Source organism: Grammomys surdaster, unplaced genomic scaffold (assembly GCF_004785775.1).
Source record: "Grammomys surdaster isolate TR1022 unplaced genomic scaffold, NIH_TR_1.0 100, whole genome shotgun sequence".
Lineage (NCBI taxonomy): Eukaryota > Metazoa > Chordata > Mammalia > Rodentia > Muridae > Grammomys > Grammomys surdaster.
In genome coordinates this window covers 15,830,244-15,850,727 of record NW_021604579.1, presented here as the reverse complement: position 1 = coordinate 15,850,727, position 20,484 = coordinate 15,830,244, and the positions used below count along the sequence as shown (strand labels likewise).

At 40.6% G+C, this 20,484-nt stretch overlaps 1 protein-coding gene across 7 annotated transcripts in view; it reads left to right on the top strand.

Annotated features, from left to right (window-relative positions):
- Sgip1 (SH3 domain GRB2 like endophilin interacting protein 1) overlaps positions 1–20,484 on the top strand; it is a 197,364-nt gene that overhangs the window by 116,019 nt on the left and 60,861 nt on the right. For 6 of the 7 annotated variants that reach the window (XM_028785363.1, XM_028785357.1, XM_028785349.1 and 3 more), the window contains 4 exons: positions 10,298–10,309; positions 15,039–15,050; positions 18,496–18,520; positions 19,431–19,482. In XM_028785363.1, coding sequence (XP_028641196.1) covers positions 10,298–10,309; positions 15,039–15,050; positions 18,496–18,520; positions 19,431–19,482 — 101 coding nt within the window. The remainder of the gene's footprint in view (positions 1–10,297; positions 10,310–15,038; positions 15,051–18,495; positions 18,521–19,430; positions 19,483–20,484) is intronic. The other variant, XM_028785371.1, reaches the window with a different exon arrangement.

Sequence of the window (20,484 nt, the reverse complement as noted above, 5' to 3'; positions counted from 1 at the left end):
AATATATGTGACTTACATTGTGTTATTTTGGTGTGTTTTGTTTTTAATATTTATGGTCCCCAGTTTCATGGCTCTTTTCCACTTTCTGTCATCCACACTTCCTCTCCACTGATGGAATGGTGACTGTAGACCAGCAACTTCCTGGTCCCCTGATGAGTTCCAGATTCTTCCATCAAAACCTATCCATGTGTTTCCTTTCTTGAGGTGTCCTTTCAGGACTTTTCTGCTCCAATCCAATCCTGCACACACTAGTAGGAAGCCTGTTTTCTCTTCTCAAGCTGGAGTTTGCTGTCCATGATCCTTAGCACCGAGAATTCAAGCATTTGAAATTATCTTTCTTAAACCATGACACTTGGTTTTAGCCTTTTAAAAAAAAATCTATAATGTATGAAAAAGTATACGGTTCAGACAACAGTGAAAAATTAAATATTCATTGTTTTTCCTCTGAGGGCTGTTGTTGTTCACTAAAGACTGGGATTATAGGGGTGTTCTGCCACATCCAGAAGGAAATATAATTTTCAATTGCTTTTGAAAAAAACTGAGTGTGACTCATTCAAATTGTATCAAAAATAGGACCACATGTATCAGCCTGGCCTTTATATCCCACTGTGGACAGCACAGACTGAAAGCAAGACTCACTGTGCCCAATTTGTTTTGCCTATTTGAAATTTCTTACCCACTTCTGACCCTACTTGGAGACTGCTTTTGTATTTTCTAACATGAAGAACCAAAACAAGCGTCCAAAGAATAATGCCAAACAGTAGCATCTACACATTTTTTGGCATTGTTTCCTGTGTTAGTGTGGTGGCTTGTATATGCTTGGTTCACAGAGTGGCACTATTAGGAGCTGTGGACTTGTTGGAGTAGGTGTGGCCCTGTTGGAGGAAGTATATCTTTTTGGGCATAGGCTTTGAGACACTTCTAGCTGCCTGGAAGACAGTCTTCTGGTTGTCTTTGGATCAAGATGTAGAACTCTCAGATCCTCCAGCACCAGGTCTACCTGGATGGTGCCATTCTTCTCACCATGTTGATAGTGGACCGAACCTCAGAACCTATAAGCCAGCCCCAATTAAATGCTGTCCTTTATAAGAGTTGTCTTGGTCATGGTATCTCTTCACAGCAATGGAAATCCTAAGAAAGTTACTCTCTGTCTCTTGTAAGCCAACAGCAATAGTCACTTGACACCTATACGTCAGAGTCCATAAATGACAGCTATAAGTCACACTGTAATGTAGTCTTAACAGCCTTGTGACCCTAGGAGCCAGGACACCCCTCCATTCCCACACCCACACTTATTACCAGCTGTCATTCTTCCCCCTTGTCTCACTCTTTCCTAGCTCCCTGCAACCTCTCCCCCAGATAGCTGTACTATGTCCTTACCAGTCACCTCAACTATGTTACTGAAATAACAAAGCACCCTGGCTTGTATTCCTTAGCTCATTTATTTGCTATAGTTTTAAAACAAATGTTTTTTATCATCTTCTAAATACTAATACCATGCTTATTTAGTATATGTAGTATTGATACTTGTTCTCCTTTCCCAGTTCTCAAAAGTGAGCTCATTGCAACTTTTTCATTGTCTCCATTGATCACAAACTTGAGTATGGTACTTACTGAGTGCTCGTTGTCTATGGTCAAGTGAATGGATGAACCACCATTTCATTCTTTATGAATATCCGACCAGTCACAAATGATAGGAAATGGTTGATTTGAAGTATAAACCCATTAATTGAAATATAAATATCCATAATTTAGCCACCTGTGATGGTTTGTAAATGCTTGACCCTGGGAGTGGCACTATTAGGAGGTGTGGCCCTGTTGGAGTAGATGTGTCACTGTGGGTGTGGGCTTAAGACCCCCACCCAAACGGCCTGGAAGTCAGTCTTCCACTAATAGCCTTCAGATGAAGATATAGAACTCTCAGCTCCTCCTGCCCTATGCCTTCCTAGATGTTGCCATGCTCTCACCTTGATGATAATCGACTGAACCTCTGAACCTGTAAGCCAGCCCTAAATATATGTTCTCCTTTATAAGACTTGCATTGGTCATGGTATCTGTTCATAGCAGTATAATAACCCTAAGAAACCACCTTATTTTTAAAGTTGAGCATTTGTAAAATCTTAAAAGGCCTGTGATTTAAACCTGACTTTGTAAGGTCTCCAGCCTGTTCTGTGATATTTGATTTCCCAAGTCCCCAAGGGCAGTGTGGTTCTTTATATCAAGCATGGACTAAGAGCACAAAGCTTCCAGGGAGGATCAGCCAAAATCTAGGTGCATTTTTTGCATATACCACTGTCAAGCTCAGCTCCTGTCTTCACAGAATTCAGTTTCAAATATTGCTAATTATAGCCCCTTGTGAAAAAAGAGAAGAAAAGCTAGGACTCAATGAGACCAAACTTGAATGAGTGAATGTTTGCATCATTGTCTTATGTATCTGGAATGGTAACAGCTAGAAAAAGATTCTGCCTCTGTGGTTTGTGTGTTTCTTGAAAAGTCACTGATCTTAAGGTTGAGCTGCCTTTTAGAAAGGCTTGCAAGTCAGAAACCAGGTTTTCTTTGTCTATGGGGAAAGAAAATCTGTTTTTTAGATTTTTCTCCAGTCCAAAAATCCACTTATTCCCAAACTCAACTTTGATGTTACTAGCTTATTTTTGAGCAAGAAGTGTCTTGATTTGTTATACCCTAAATAGAATTGTCATTATTTTGTATTCTTTTTTTTTTTAACAAACTTAAGAAACTCTTACAGTAAGAGACTCTCAATGGTGTTAATGGTTGCTAACATAGGAGATTTAACCCATCCTATAGCTTGGAATAGAGAGGCACAGGAAGGACAGAAACCCATATCATCTCTGTTTTCATATTTATTCTTCTAATTGTAATGAGAAGAAATGCATTTTATTCTAGGAAAGGGTAATAAATATGCCTTACAATCAGTTTAATCCACAACTGAAAGACTATTAAAAGTTCACACTGAGATGCTTGCATCACTGCTTGGGGGACAGCATGATTTACTTTATCCTTTTATTTGGGCGTTAGACTATTTTGTTTTAGATCACAATGCTGATCAGGCACTGAACCACTGATCCATCTAGTTAAGAGATTTGGGTCGACGTAAACTTTTTGGAGTTATATGGCCTGGGACCCAGCCATTGATTCTTTGTAACCATGTGGCCTTAGACCTCAAATGACCATTTCCTTTTATCTGAATCAGAGAGAGTGATGGCACCAAATGCATAAGGCAAAGATGTTGTAAGTATGGGGTCTGTTGGTTGATAGCTTCCAATATAACCCTTGTCTTTCAAATATTTCCTTACAGGAAATCAATAGCCTGTGCCATATCATAGAATTAAGGGCCAGAGTGATTTGCCAAAAGGAATTAAACAAAGAACAGTTTGGGCTAATTTGAGTATGTAAAAAGTATACATCACTTCCACTGTGCTAACCCCTTTACAGCTACCTATTTTAACCCTAAAGGTATATTTGTCTATAGCTTTAGAACCTACACTTATCATGCTCTTCTCTCTATACTTTCCACTGCCTTTCTATATCTGAAAAGGGCACTAATGACAGCCTTACCCTTGTCCCCAGCCCTCAGCTATTAGGAAGCTTTGTGTTTCCTATAAGAGAAATCCCACCCATGATCTGTTGTCCTGTAATATTCCATTAATGTATGGTAAGCCATGCTTCTATGGAGTCTATAACATGTGTTAGACCCAGAGTCACTAATGACAGAGAAGTGAACATTGAAGAAGGAGCAAAGTGAAGTTCTGATAAAGCTAGGAAAGAAATATTTCAGATAAAGCCACATACCTTGGCTGTTCACAATTCTGCCTTAGAGAACAATATAAATTTTTACATTTCAGAAGACTATGTGGCACTACCAGTACAAAGTTGAACAGTCCTTTGAGGGAGGAGTAAGGATTAAAGATAGGAAAGAGAGAAATGAGAGGGCTTCAGGTCAATACCACACCAGCAGCAAGTTTACTTTTCTTAGCCATTTTATAATTTATAGTACCATGGGAAGCAGAGCCACAAGCTAACAGAAACAATAAAATATGCACATAAAGACATATGTTCCCATCCAAAAGCTTCCCTGTTCCTTCCACCAAGGTCAATAGAATCTTCAGCTCCCTTGCCTTGAGCCTCAAATGCACCTACTCTTACTGTTCTATGCTTCAGCAGGCCAGGAAATCTGCCAGGAGACCCTGACCTGCCTTGATTCTGCCTGGCATGCAGGCTTTTCTTTTTTTCTTTCTCCTTTTTTCATTTCATATAAGTCAAAGCTGTCTCAGCTATTGGTGCAGAAACACTGTGCCTGTCTTAGTGTCCCCTCAAGAAGTGTGGACTTTTCCCATCATTGGTGCATGAATCCTAGCATTCATACCCTGTCTGAAGTCAATCTACCTCTGACAGAATCTTATCTGTCTTTGACTACCAGCCTCTGCAATGGAGTATACAACTTATTAGATTACAGTCTTGAGCCATATATGATGGAAATCTGCATGGATGTTCAAAAAGAAGTGGTGGGCACACTTAGCCACAAGTGCTAACAGGTATAATAGATAAAGTGGTAAATGGCTATAATAGATACTATGACAAGAATTCCAGCAATGATCAATCTGATCATTCTCTTAGGTCTACTCAAAGCTTTTTGAATTTCATCCAACACTTGCAAACCTCTATCTGAATATCAAGATTCTGAAATATTAACTGGAAGGTTAACAAATAAAGGTTGATGAAGTAACATAACAGAAATTCCTTGTACAATGTCAGATACACAATTAGTCAAATTACAGTCATAGCAAGTTACATTGACTCTGAGTCCATAAAATTATTAACAGTGTAAATGTCACAGGTTACATTAAACAAATCTCCAGACATAAAAAACATTCATTTGCTCAACCGTCAATGCATGAATCAAGGATACACAAGCTGTTATAAAACCTGCCAAGGGACATGGAGTTGTTTTCATAGTGTACCCAGGGAGGTTCTTTTTTGACCCAGCATTTCAACCTGTAGAGTAGGATACAATGGATGTTGTATCTCTCTTCTGTATCAGCTTCCTGCTGACATTAGGACATTGCAAAGGGGCCCAGGAAGGCTGAAATAACTGTCAAAGGCTGGGCAATAGGGCATTTATCAAAACATCTGGTTAGCTGATCCAGACGAAAGACAGGGAGCAATCACATCAGCTGGACTTATTAGTATCAGCTTTCAGAAATTCCAGAGTTCAGCAGCTCCACAGCTGATCCCTGGATGGAGTCTGTCAGTCAGTAAAGATCTGCTGAAACAAATATAGGCTAGGAACAAAAATTAAAATTGCCTAGCAATTGGGGAAGGTAAGAAATCCCAAGATGGAGGGAAAATCCCATTTTTAATAACAAGCAGGTATATTTATCTGGAGTCCATTTGATCTGTGGCAGGTGGGTCCAAGTCTTAGGACTCTTGATTAACCCAAGCTTATGTGCACTTTAGCTTACCAAAGAATGTACCTAAGTAATTACCATTGTATTGAAATCTCTGTTTTAGAAATATAGTTAACAAGTGTCTGTTAGACAACAGGAGTAGACTCATGCTCTACTGACTGAGCTAGCCAGGGTTTTTCAGCATCCTACAGAAAAACACAAATATGCCCTTGTCTTCATATTAATACTGCATCAGGACCATGCCATCTGCTAGTAAGCAAGTCCTTCCATTTCACATAGGCATAAGTTGCAGAGTGATAGGGTATCACAGACACTCAGCAGCAGATAATTCCTTGACATCCATGGTCAAAAAATTCAAAATAAAAAGTGAAGGAGTATATAACTCCCCCATTTTATTTTATGAAACTGATTTTTTAGAACTCTATGGGCTCGTTCCATAATTCCCTGTTCTTGAGGACATGCAAAATTATGTATTTTATATAGATTATAACTCATAATTCATAGTTTACTCATAATTAATTTCTATTTAACATATATAATTTATATTTAACAAATATAATATTTAAGCTATATAAATAATATTTAATGTATGATTTTATTCATTGTATATAATGTATATACTAACATGTATAAATCATATTCCATGTATATAATTTATATTTAACTTGTATAATTTAATTTATACTTAATGTGGATAATTTATATATACATATGCATGTGTGAATATGCATGTAGCTATCAAGGATGGGTCATCTTCTGAGGACACATGAATAAAATATACATTTTATATACATGTTTCAATATATATAATTTCTAACATATAATATATGTTAGTTTATATAATCTAAATTTGGGGTCACCTGTGTGAAAACCAAGAATCCTAGCTCATTCTGCTGCAGCACTCCATGTCACCACCTGAGAGGAGGAATAGGAGGGGACAAGCGCCAGCTACCAGCCACTCAGGACACCATATCCCACTCCATGCCAGCTCCTCCACACCCTCATCATTCCTTTCCCGAGTCCCACTACCACCATCTCCGCCCCTCCAGGGGTTGGCCAGTACTCCTTTGGTAAGTGCTGGGTGAAGGGGCCAAGATTCGGACCAGCAAGGAACTGCCCCCTGTATGTGACCAGCTGCCTCCACAACTCCAGGGCTACTCCCTTTCACTTTCCTTCTCTGAAACCCATTTCTCTCTATGAGCCCTAATCAAGGTCCTAAGGCTAAAAATATCTACAGTCACTTTACCTGGTCCTTGCACATCATGCATGGTCTTTCCCAGACCCTCTTCCAGGTTGCTAAATTTATTGTACCTTCCTCAGGAAACCAAGGACAAATCTTTTCTACAAAATCTAAAATACTACATCATTGCTGTTGCCCTATTTTAGTGAAACATATTCTTTTTTTTCTTTTTTTTTTTAATTTTTTCGCAAATCGTAATTAATTCACACAGGGGTTATAAACACAGAAAGGCAGGATGTGGGGAAGGGAATGACACTGGAGTGTGGGTGTTCAGGGGGAATACAGATATCTTCAGAACCGGGTATTGGCTAGGTGAAGGTTCAGGGGACAATTCACTATGACTCTGCCTATGACTCGCTTGTCCTTACCTAAGTTGATATTGTCTACCAAGGCTACCTATTTACAAGGTCTATGACTACTCAGGCTTATAAATTTTCACAAAAGCTGCCTGTTTACATTAGCTTATAGCCATCTGTTTCAATGTTTTTCCACTGAGACCCAAGACTTGGTGTTAGTATACATGTATGACAGACCTATTGCTGATTTTAGGCCTATGGCTGATTTTAGGCCTACAGTGTGTAAGCAGGGCTGCCCCTCATATCACCTCCCTTCTCTAAGTATAGAAGGGCTGTGGCAATTCTAAACTTGCGAAGGCAGGGATAGAGGCCTGACCTCCAGTATTTGAAGGGGACCTTGTAATGGCTCCAGTCCCCCTGTCGTTGTCCAGTGAGGCATGAGGGCCATACCCATCCCGATGTCTTTTTCCTGGATAGGGGATACTTTTGACATCAACCCCTATGCAATCTGGCTTGTCCCTCAGGGAACCCAGAGAGATATTTTTATCTTTTATTTATATTCCCTTGCAGTGCTTAGCCTCGCAGCCTAAGCAAGAATTCAGATCGCCTGTCAGAGGGGGTTCTGGGTGGCCCCTCTCTGCTTGGTCTAGGGGCAGAAGTCCCCCCTTTTAGGTTGGGTGGAGATAGGTTTTGGAAACACCCTGTATAAAGTAACAACCTCATCTTGAGTCTCGTGGTCCTCCATAGCTAACTTATGATAATGTATCTGAGTAGCTTTTGCTACCAAGTTATTTATCTGTTGTATCACAGAATTAGTCCGCCTATTTGAGGGCCAGGGACCAGCAGAAAAAAGCAAAAAGAATCCAAATAATGGTCCCAAGATGGAAGGAAATAGGATTGACAACCTTGGAGAGGCTGCAAACCAATTCTTGTACCAGCATTCATCTGTCTCTTTCTCGCTCTGATTTTTCTTAGGGCCTTCACTACCTAGTTCATTCTCTCTTTAACCCTCCTTGTCTTGTCTATGTAAAGACAACCTTCTTCTTTGAGGGTTGCACACAGTCAAAAGCTGTATACAGCCTTTTCTATTGTACTAGAGTAAATCAAGTCCAATAAGGATCTTTGCGATTTTAGGAGGTCTCTTCAGATGGCGAAACAAGGGATTTCTTAAGATTAGTGATGTCAATCTCTAACTGTTTGATGTTCTTGTCAGTGGCCCTTCAAAGGTCTGAGTAGTATAAATTTGGAGGCCAGCATCTGGATTAGAACTTCTAACGGCAGACATCATAGGTGATTCATTTTTACCTGGGATGCTGCCTGAGTTAAAGCTCCTGGGAGTCCCTCTTTCTCTCGGTTTTCTGGGGTTGGGTACAGAGCTGCCGCCTGTGACCTGCTCTATGCTCGGGCCCAAACCGGAAGTGTGAAACATATTCTTAAGCACTGACACAAAAAGCATATGTTTCCATTTCCCATTTTTCATTATTTGTTTTCTACTTCTCTTTCTTTTTGACTTTTACTTTTTCTGAGCTCCCTTATCTGTATTTTCCTATGTCTATTGCTCCCAAGAAATTCTCACTGCACTTTACCTTTTGTGAGGGCTTGCTTTTTCCAAGAGCTGTCCACCACTTAATCACCTACTCACAGAGCTCCACAGTTCGGGCTACACCTATACTAGACCCAGGGTGGAACAGCCTATGTGGGGGAAGTGAAGACTAAAGATAGAAAAGGCAGAAAGAAGATGCAAGAGACAGATATGGAAGGGCTGCAGGTCAATACCGCGCTAGCAGCAAGTTTACTTTTCTTAGCCTTTTTATAATTTACAGTGCCATGAGAAGCAAAGCCACAAGCTAACAAAAACAATTGCTGAAATATACACATAAGACATCTCTTTCCATTCAAAAGCCTCCCTATTCATTCCACCAAGGTCAATAGAATCTTCAGCCCCCTTGCCTTGAGCCTCAAGTGCATCTCCCCTTACTGTTCCATGTTTCAGCAGGCTGGGAAATCTGCCAGCAGACCCTGACCTACCTTGACTCTGCCTAGTAGGCAGATCGTTCCTTTTTCTGCTTTAGAGAAGCAGCAAATGGCTTCCAACAGAAGATATTGTGCTTCAATCGTTTACATAATACTTTAATGGACCCAAAATGGGAATCCATGAACATGAACACAAACCATACACAGCACTATGTTTCGGGTTACTCCACTACTGTGGAGTTGAGGAGAGATGGCAGCTAATACAGAACAAAATGGGAACTGCAAAGCATACTAAGAGCTTCTTCTTTTGTTTTGTTTAGAAAGGTGGTTGGTAGTTATTTGAACTAAGGATGTGCTGTGAACAAACAAGAGAAGGACTTTTTGGCAGGTGTCTAACTTTGGGAAAGACCTTGTGGTCTCATGGGAAAACTTTTTTTTCTTCTGGACTTAAAAAGAATGCAGAACAGTTTTGTCTGGCTATATGGGAGAAGCCGTTGAGGCTGATGACAATGGAGAGAGAGGCAGAAAAGTCTTTGGTGTGTGCCACACTCGTTGTATCAAGAAGAATGTGCCGTTAAGTTCAGGCACAACCCCCCCAAAGAAAAAAACAACAAGGAAAGGATGGGAGCCAGTAGGCAGCTGCAGCCCAAAAGGCATTATGCTAGAGAGAAGCTCACATTCTGTTCTCTGAACAGACAGGAAAGTTTTGGCTGACTTTTTGGAAAGTGATTCTGGAGACAGTGTCACCACTAGAAGTAGAATCACAAGCCAGAAGAACATGTAGAACAGAGTACTACTGTCTTCGAGAGATGATGGGCCCCTACTAAGATGTTTTTGAGGAAATCAGAGTGTCCTGAGGGCCAGGAGTCACTCACCAAGCACAGATTTAACTGTCCACAGAGATCAGAAGGAAATGAACGATGGGATCAGAGACAAGCTAGTTGTAGCCAGGATGACTTAAGAAGAGACATTGTCAGGTTTCGTAGTGAGATTAGTTTCTGGAAAATTCTCATGTTGTCTTGTAATGGCCATGCCTACCTGTAATGAACTAATGACATTTTCCAGTTACTTTCAACATCCTCCTCTCAAGACATAAATGGTTGAGCATTGAGAACCACTGGAAAGAAAGCTTACAATGTCTTGGGTGAAGCCATGGAGCCAGGTCTCTGCCCTCCAGAATCTTGAACTGAAGACAATAACCCAGGAGTGACCACGTCAGACACAAAGAGAAAGCACTTGCAGAAACAATGCCTTAGTGGGCTGCTTTAAATGAGGTCATTCTGAGTCTCGAGTGCCTCTTCTTGAAGATGCATGTCAACCCTCTCATTTTCTGTTTTTCTTCCCCATGCCTTCGCTTTCAGAGGAAAAGTCCGGTAAGAGAAACCAGGTCCTTTTCATGTTTTGGACAAACTATATGTATTCCATTCATTTTTATCATCTGAATGTCTAATGACTGTTTAACATCAAAACAATGTTTCCAATATTAAAACCAAGCTTTGTGAGCCAGGACAAGGCCACCCTGGGGACAAGGAAATCAATTGCTAAGAGATACCTTGCCCATTGTTATGGGCTACAAGGTAGATTTTAGGGGGTTACATTTGCCTCGGTCACAGGCATATAGCCCAATATTTATTCATCCAAAGTTTTACTTCTTACAGTTTCTACATTAACTGGTCAAGCTACCTCAAAAATGAAACCATGAACATTTAATTTTTTAATGGACAACCTGCCAGAATCCTGAGTGTTTATGGATCTGGCCTCTGAAGGGAGAACAGTAGAGGATATAGGATTATTTTGTTTTTATTTATTTGTATTTGTTTCACTAAATCAAAATATCCCCTTTGAGGATTGCTGGAGACCAGAAAAGAGATGGTTATAAACTGGAAAATGGCCCCGTGGGTAACAAGTGTTTGCCACCAAGCCTGATGGCCTGAGTTTGAATCCTGGAAACCAAATGGCAGAAGGAAAAAAACTGACTCCTGCAAATTGTTTTCTGACTCTTATACAGATCATGGCATGCATGCACCCACATGCAGACACACACTATGAATATAATAAAACATAAATCACCTTGCTACTTGCTAGTGCCAGTGGGTGGATTTTAGTGACAGCACCAATCTGATACAATAGGACTGCATCTTTTTCTTGGAGCAAACTAGATTTAAAAACAAATTTTAAAATAAAAACAAAAAGAAGAAGAGTAAAGAAAGAAGTTTGTTCTCCTACTTGCATGGTTTCCTGGAATTTGGGAACATGTTCATAGCATGCCCACCCAAGACTGATGTGGATAATGCTAATGTAAAATACAAACGTGGTTTTTCATATCCCCACACACTAAGAGGTGGATGACTATTCCACTAAGCTCGACTAGGGGGATGCTGGGAGCATGTGCTTACCTTGTGCCCTGGCTCCATCTCTACTTCATGAGGAAACTGCTTTCCAAGTCCGTATGTTAGGAGAGAGGTGGAATGGGAGACATAAGGAAACAAAAATGAGTCCAAATCATAAGGTTTACCAAAATGGAATCCAAGTTTTTATATTTCCAAAATTTAAATCAACCAAGTGCAATTTCAACTGTGTCCTGTTGTTACTAAGCTGAACCTCTGTAAATGTGCATGAGCTGAGGGTCACACAGTATGCAAGGCACACCACATCACTGGTGCTCTCAATATAGCCTTATGTGGGGACAACTTTATATATGCTTCTTGACCGTAGATTGTCCTATGAGCAGTTTGGCCAATTCTCATTAAAATTTGCCATTAACACTTTCAAAACTTTTCATTCCTCCTCAGTTTTCCTCTCAAGAAAAAACGTTGTCCTTACAGCAACTAGAACTAGCCATGGTCTCACTTTCATTGTGCCTTCAAGACATTGTGTAACTCTCTGGTTTTCTGAAATGTTCACCATGCTGATTCCTTAGTCAGCTCCCCTGTGAATGAACTGTTGATTACTGGTAGGATCTTAGTTTCATCTCCCCAGTGGGGTTTCAGAAGATCACCTAAGTCTGTTTAACTGGAAACAATCAATAGCTGATATAGCCAACCTTGAAATTCACAAGAACAAGCTTAAATATTGACAAATACAATAGTGAGGAAAATAAGAGGGCTTCCATATACATTACCCTGACCCTAAAGCATTTAAAAGCATCACAATCTGTTGGCCACAACTAGAGTAATAACTTAATGTTAACGAATTCTAATTCTTTCCAAGAAAAATCTGCAATACATGAGGATTGGGGAGATAGCTCAGTTGTTAAAGTGCTTGCTTACAAACACAAGGACCTGATTTAGATCTCCAGAGTTCACATTAAAAAAATTTTTTTAAATCCTGGAGTGGTTGAGTTTCCATATGATCATAGTGCCAATGAGACAGAGATGGGGGAATCACAAATATCAGGGCTTACCTCAAAAATATCCTAGAAATACAAAACAAGGATTACCTCAAAGAGAAAATAAAATTGATCCTCAGAGCCTTTTCATAGTGCACCAGGTGATCAAGGGATTTAAATAATGATTAATTATGAATGGAGAAAATGTGTCCAAAATATTAGCAAATGGATTACAAGGCCTCTGACTGAATGATTCAGGTACGACCAATATTATGAGAACAAATTCTATGTGCTACAAATGTCTGCAATCAAGAAATGCATTAGCCACCTGCAGGCTCTGCGCAACTGAATGGGTGTTTTATTTGGTTGTGCAGTTAAAAATAATTTTGGCCTACATTTAAAAACTAGACCAATTCATTTGTTTAATCTTGTTATTCATTTCTCTTTAAAGAGGAAGCAGCAGTGAGCCCACCTCCTCACACTGCGGGTCCAGTGGCCAGTGCAGCAGAGCTTGGTGATACACGGTTTCCTGACTACACACATCTTCCTATCCCGAGAGTATCTAGACAGGTCTCCCTGCTTCTAGAACAGACCAGCACCAGATCCCAAATCCATTCTCATCTGCCTTTAATGCAAATTCTATGATCCACAGAACACAAAATGTTAAATGTTTTGAACTTTAGGTAAATTGTTTCCCTTTTACAATGCACAGAAGGAAGTCAGGGCCTCACACTTATAACTGATTAGCAGGCAAAGGCCCAGGCCCCAACCCAGCTGGTAATGAGTTTCCTGGCCTTTCTTCCCTGTTGAGATTTTTAATGGTAATGAGTTGCATAAATCCTCTCCACTTGACTACTAGGAATCTCTTGCTTCTAAGGGCTTCAGGAGCTCTTAATCATAGACCTTGAGACTGTCTGTGTCTGTATTTGGCACAGCTTTGAGTCTTTGGGGTTCTTGCTAATCAGCCTGCAACTGCATGTATTTGAACAGTTAGTCTTAGATGGAAAAAAATGTAAATGATGTTTCTAAAGGTTATCACAGGAGCTTTCCCTTTACTAGAAAAATATAAGAATGAACTAATTACTAAAATGTACTTTTAACTCATAGAAAATTTAGATATGGCCTAATTTGAAGTTAATATATTTGGTAATATTTTTAAAATATTTTGTTTAATTTTAAATGGAGAAAGTGTTACATTTATGATTCTGCCTCTATTTGGCCACAGCCTGCATTTTATTTTGCATGAGATACTATAATCTAATATTAGGGGAGTATGTCGCCTTTAGTGTCTTATTTATAGTATTTATCATTTTTGTCATGTAATCTCCACATTTCCTTATTTAAAGAACTTTAGCCTGGTCACTAAACAATAATGTAGCCAAAATATTCATAAAAATGGCATTTTTCCCTTCAAAACAGTATGATAAGCTCAGCCCAAGGATACAGATTATGTCCTTTTGCTCTAACACTACTTAAGTTGCGTCCACACAGAGAGTGGTTAAAAAGGAAGATGGGATGAACATGTAGTGGTGCCTGCAGTTGATACAGTACTAACAGTAAAGTCTAAACTACTAGGAGTCAGGCTGGCTAGCATATGTCTAGCGAACTCCTTTACAAACCTGACCAGTCTCATAAATGGCCATGCCTGGATGGTAGCCCATGCCTTAGCACCCGCCACAATTCACTCCGGGAATCCTCCCACAATATGATACTTGAAATCACAGGAACGGAGGTCTAAAACCTGGTCTCAGTTCTGCTGACTCACTAACTGGGTCTCAGACTTCACTTTGAACAAAGTGTCCACGGCAGCCTCCCAAGTATAAAGGCTATACAAGCTTTTGTTCCAGAGATCAGTTTATCTTTGTCTGAGACCCTTGCCTGTCCCTTTGTTTGAGCTCTTGGCCTCTACTGCAGAAGCTTCTTTTAATCCATCTTAAAAGCAAATATTTGCGTACCCCCTTCACCTCCCACATTTGAGTCCCTCCTGTTGAAGCAGAAAGACCCCAAAAGAGACTCCTGGAACACATGGATGTCAGCTGTCACCAAGGTGGGAGGAGTCAAGACAGCAGCATCTCTGTGCGGTGTGTTCCCCAGACATCACCTGGTCCACAAGTGTTTACTGTTGCCAGGCAGTTTCGCAGTTCCCATATGTATTTATTGGGGGTTATCCATAAGAAGGTGACCCACATCCTCAAATCAAGGTTGCACTTTAAAACAACTATAACTACTACTCCCATGGATGAGCGTTCTAAGAACAATGAAGAGGAAATCCAGAGAGTAGGCTTTCTGTCCTGCCACATCTTTGGAGGCTCCTCAGGCCCTGCTTATAGGAATCCAGGGCATCAGTGATGCTGGTGCATGCTGTTTATAGAAACAGTCTTGTCTAGGCTATCTAGATATCCTCTAAGTCCCTTCTCCAAATATTCTGGAGAGAAACTGCTTTTGACAAGACATTATAATATATCATCAATGGGGATTCTATATATCCCTACCTTGTTCTTATGGATAGATTTTTTTTAAAAAGTCCACCACAATAGCAAAGATGTATACAGTGGTCTCTCTTTGGGTTTCTCCAAAGCCTTCTGTGGCTTCATGAGCCCTAATCACATGCCTGCCTGCCTGCCTGCCTGCCTCCCTGCCTGCCTGGCTCTGACCTGCTGATTCAGAGTGTGTGGTCAGTAGTTGTTTTGAAGTCTTCTGTTACCCACTCCTGTTGACTGATCCATCATTCTCTGACTAGGTGTCTGTTCTCTCTTCCTTTTTGCTGATCACAGAGGCGCAGCCCGGTAAGAACTCTCAACATTTTAAACCTTAAACGTGTAGAGGGAGGTGGCCAAGTTGGTTTCCCATTACCCTTATGATCACCCAGTGTACAAGAAGCCAATGAACTGGGTTCACTGGTTGGAAACTTCACTGACTATCTAAAATTAAAGGCATAGTTTAGAATGATGGTTGGAAACTTCGCTGACTGTCTAAAATTAAAGGCATAGTTTAGAATTATCAAAGTATCTTTCCATAAAAAACTAAATTAGTGCTGAGTAGTGTACATCTGGTATATGATATACAGATATTTACAATGCGTGTGATGATGTTGATGATGATGGTGGTGGTGGTGGTGGTGGTGGTGGTGGTTGTAATGATAGGTAATAATGAAGAAGAGGAGAAGAAATTTATTCAGAAGTAATAAATAATGATAATGATGATGATGATGAAGATGATGATGTAAGGCTAGAAAAATGGCTCAATGATGAAGTACCTGTAGAGAACCTGAATTAAGTTCCCAAAGCACACATTGGCCAGCTCGCAGCTGCCTGTAACTCCAGCCCTGGGGAATCTGCCCTGTTCTTGCCTCTGCATGACCTGCACTCACATGCACGTGCCCTCACACACATACATACGTAATTTTAAAATAATAAAAGACTTTTTAAAATAGTAATGAAACTGAAGAAAGGAATTTTTAAATATTATTTTTAAACCCAAATTCAAGATATGCCCTTGGACCATAGCTTACATTGGTCAGTACACACTGATACGCATTCATAGCTCACCCTGAGAAAGGGAGGCATGCTCCCTAAGATGTCACATTATTCAAAATCCCATCATTTTAGACAACTTTGGCAAAATATCCATCATGGTAGTCTATATTTTTCAAAAGAAAATCAGCTGTTTTCCTCAGATCAAAGAATCAGAAGAATTTAAAATAATATAGAAGACTCTTTTCTGTTTGAAATAACCCATCTACCTAATCAGTCCCTTCGGAGATGGTATGGGAGGTGTGGTGGTGCACACTTATAACCCCAGCACTCGGGACTCTAGAGCAAGAAATCCTTGCAAGTTCAGAGCTGTCTTGGCTACATAGTGAGCACAAGTCCACTTGGGAATACTTAGGAAAATCCTATCTCAGAGAGAAGAGAGGGAGAGAGGCGGAAAGGAGAGGGGAGATCTGAGAGGAGAGAGAGCTTGGGAAGAGATACAGAGAGAGAGAGACAGAGAGGGACACAGACACGGGGGGGGGGGGGGAAGCTCTAAGCTTGCACCAATCAGTAATCTACTACTATTTGAGGTAAATACCTTCCTACACAGGGGACATGCTGCTGGTTTTCAGTTTAAGCTATGAGATGGTATCTTCAGATCCAGAGTGTGATAATTCTGACCGTCATTGAGTGCTTTCTCAAATTGTGAGAAGTCACTGATATGGAATGAATTCATTAATTCAAAATGACAAATAATTCACTAATTCATATATGTACATGTTTATATATATATACATATATGTATATATATATATGTGTGTGTGTGTGTATGAATATGTATGCACACTGTGTGTGTGTGTGTGTGTGTGTGTGTGTGTGTGTAGTCATTGAAATGAAAACATGGTCACTTGAGGTTTCAGTCAATGTGTGTCCTTTCTGGATGTGGACTCTGTGGTCCCAGTTCCTCTTGACTTGTCATGCTTCAGCCTTGGGTCCTCAAGGGCTATGTGCCACACACCCAGCTGACAGTGAGACTCCTTCCTATTGGGCTGGCTTGTTGCTGCAGGCCATTTAGAATCTATTCCTTTGTAATTGCATTATTCCTTCTCATTTCAAAATAGCCAAGGCTTCCTGTGTGTTTCTTCAGTGTCCGGCCTCCACTTAACTCGCCCATTGCTGAGGTTACGGGAGCTCCCTTGCTGACTTTCAATGATGAGTGTCTATTCAAGGGATGAGTACACATAGTACTGGGTGAATGCTGAAGAGTGGCCCTCTTGCTTCCTTGGGTATTGCAATTCTAATAACATAAGCAGTGTAGATAGATCTGAAGGGCTCCCAATGAGGCTCTGCTATCTCCTATTTGCTAGCTCACAGTTCTCACAGTATGATGCAGGTCCCACTCCTTCCATCAGCTCATTACTGTTGGGATTCAGTACTTGAACCTCTGTGCCTCTCTACCTTTAGACTTTAAGGCAGTTCTCCCATCTGAGGGTCCACAACACAGAAAGAACATTTCAAGTCTGCTCCAACAATTCATTCTTCGGTCATTTGTCTATATATCCCCTGTATTCGAACTTCCATAATGAGCAAAGCAGGTTGAAATCAGCCGATTTACTTCATTACTAATCGCGTGATCATTCTCTGTGCAGCACACAGTAAGACCAAACATATTGTCTTGTTTTCAAGCAAAATAAACTAGAAAATGTAGTCTGTGGGATTAAGCCACCCACCAAGAATCATTTAATGGATCTGTTCTTACTCAAACTGTTCTGTCATTAATGGATTCGAATTGGGACAGGAAAAATATCTGACTTGCTAGCTCTAGGAAAGATGAAATGCATCCCACGAGTCTTCTGTAAAGTGCTAAAGCATGCCCTACACTGTTGACATTATAATCTGGAGAACACAGCCCAGACGCTCCTTCCCCCACAGTGAGAAAGGTAGGAATGGGTGTGTGCCTCTTGGACCTTTTCCTTGTATTCCACCATCCCCACCTTTCTCAGAAGGCGAGCCATGCCCTGCCTCCTTCCAGAAAGAACCATGCTAAGAACCTTTCACAGCTTCTGACTTTTAGTCCATGAGTCGCTTTTCTTGTTATGTGGATACATTTATGCCCAAACTGCAGCTCTAGAGGTGATCGGCATGGACGCTCCCTGCCGACGCTGTTTGCGTTCTGAAGAGCCTTTCAGGAAAAGAGAGTTCCTCGTTGGCTGACTGGTGGCAAGCAGAGACAGGAAGTCAAAGGAGAAGATAGGGAGAGAGGGTGGAGCTTCTGGGCTCCCCGAGTAAACCACTCCTGTTCCGTGAGACATAAGTAATCCGTAATCGTCACCACTCGTTGGTTCTGATGACTGTACTAACCGATTCAGGATCCTGTCAGACCGGGAGCAGACAGTACTCACACTCTAAAATTCTCAAAGACCGAACATTTGATAAGTTTGGATTCTTATTGCTAGAGTTCAAGGGGATCCTTTGTGTTAGAGACTAATTCGTGTCCTTACTAAATCCACCCAGGTAAGGGACTTGCTCATTCTGGTGACTTAGAGACCCCTCTCCCTCTTAGTCATGATACAGGAACATGAGAAGCTGCTATGTGTGCAGGTACAGGTTCCAACTTCAATGTGGTTTTGAGACAAATTATCTTTTTCCCAACCTGGGGTATCTCAGAGTTCAGTTTAATTGAAATGACAGAAATAATACATATTGTACATAACATATCTGTGGTCTTAAGCCTTATAGTGTTTATTTCTAATTCTAGGGTGCAATTAAAAGGAACTTATCCAGTAAGTATATCTTAGCTCCCAGAAATAGAGTATGGCTTGGCAGAAGGAATAGTTCCTTGGATCGTGGAGTATATTTGCATTCAAATTGCAGTTTGGGGAATTGATTTTTAAGGCTTCAAAAAAACCATTTACAGTGAAGATTTCTTTTTTGATAGAGGGTATCTGGTTCTGAATAATGCTCAAATTGTCAAAACCAATATGTTTTTGGAAAAACACTGGTGCTTCCTTCCTTATATTTGCCAGCTCTGGTTGTATCTTTAAACCTAGTTGACTTGATCAACTGTATTTGATTAGACACTCTTGCTAGGGGGTGGGAAGAAGGGACAGCAGAAGGAACTAAAGGCAGATACAACTTATTCATTCTTACAGTATTGGCTGTAAAATGTCCAGCCCACTCAAGTGAGATATATGATACAGATAATCATCTATAGGGTCTGCTACCCCTCCTGCCATATGCAATGTATCCTACGAAAATCTAAATTCATTCTTAAAGGCGCACCATTTTCTTGTCATGAAAAGAGCAGGCTGAGGACTGGATCTGTGTACTATGGGCATGTGGCCTGGATTATTATTCCCTCATGGTAACTGAGAACCAGAACCCATCCAGGCAGCAGGCATTTGAAGAATGGTAGGCTATCCCTCTGAGCTCTACAGCATACAGTCTTCAACTATTGGCTCGTTTATGGTTGTTCTTTGGTTAATGAGGTTTCACAAATGCCAGGGAAATCCTATTACACATGACAGATATATGGCTGCCACACTGCCAGGAGAGAGGGTTTGTTTTGCAGTTTTCACATTAAGTTGCTTATTGATAAGACTTAAATCTCTTAAGTGTTCTCAAACATAGCTCATATGACACACCAGAAGAAACTGCTATGTACCTAAAAAGGTGCTTTGTCCTGTGTGTCAGGTGAAGAAGTCGCAAGACCCAGGCGTTCCACCCCAACTCCAGAACTTACAAGGTGAGCACAGAAGATACTGGCTGCATTTTACTAACCATGAACTTTTAACTTTGAACTTTTAACTGTTCAGCAAATATTCTCTAGGCCTCTGTGAATGAAGGACCTAACATATGTGTGAGTTCATATATCCCTAGCTAGGGCCAAATATGCTGTCATTTCTCATACATGCAGCCCAAAGGGGAAACTGTTTAAGTGCCTGCATTTGTCTATAGCAGAATTATGGTCTACTCACTGATTAGAAGACTCGAGTTCTTCATAAAGAAGACTTTTAACTTCCGGAGTGTTCATCTGAGATACATTATATTGCCCTAAAAAAAAAAAAGAAGTCTGACAGTTGAATAGGCTTTCACGATGCATTCCAAGTTCCATACCAAAAGAACCTCCTATTTTGTTGTTCTTCCTGCACCCTGTCCCCCACACCACAAATTATTGTACTCCACCGTGGAGTCTTTGAGTGATGTGTTATACAGATATTGTTTCCCAAAGTGATAGTTAGCTGCAGCTCTTAAAAATTTAGATTCTTTGCTGTCTCATCTTTTACCAGCCTCTCGCCTCTCCTCTTCCACCCTCACCTGTATGACACTCAGACACTCACACAGAAGTCATTAGGCTCCCTGTCAGGAATCAGGTCTGGAGAAGTCATGGAAGCAAGTATACAACATTTGCTCAATAATCAACTCATAATTAAGATGAAAGATGAGATATCTCAATACCCTGTCTAAGATGCACTTGGTTCGGAACATCACTAGATTGTTAAGTGGGAGGGGCAAGATGAAATTAAAAGCAAAGGGTCCCAGGTTTCTTTTATTCTATCACAAACTTCCTGGACACTCCTTAAATAGCCCCATGCCTGACTTTCATTAAAATGTGTTAACTACAAGAAGAAGTAAGGTGATGCCTTGGTTGGGGTTTCTATTGCTGTGATAAAATACTATGACCAAACAGAACTCAAGGAGGAAAAGGTTTAACAGCCCATCAACAAAAGAAGTCGAGGTAGAAGCC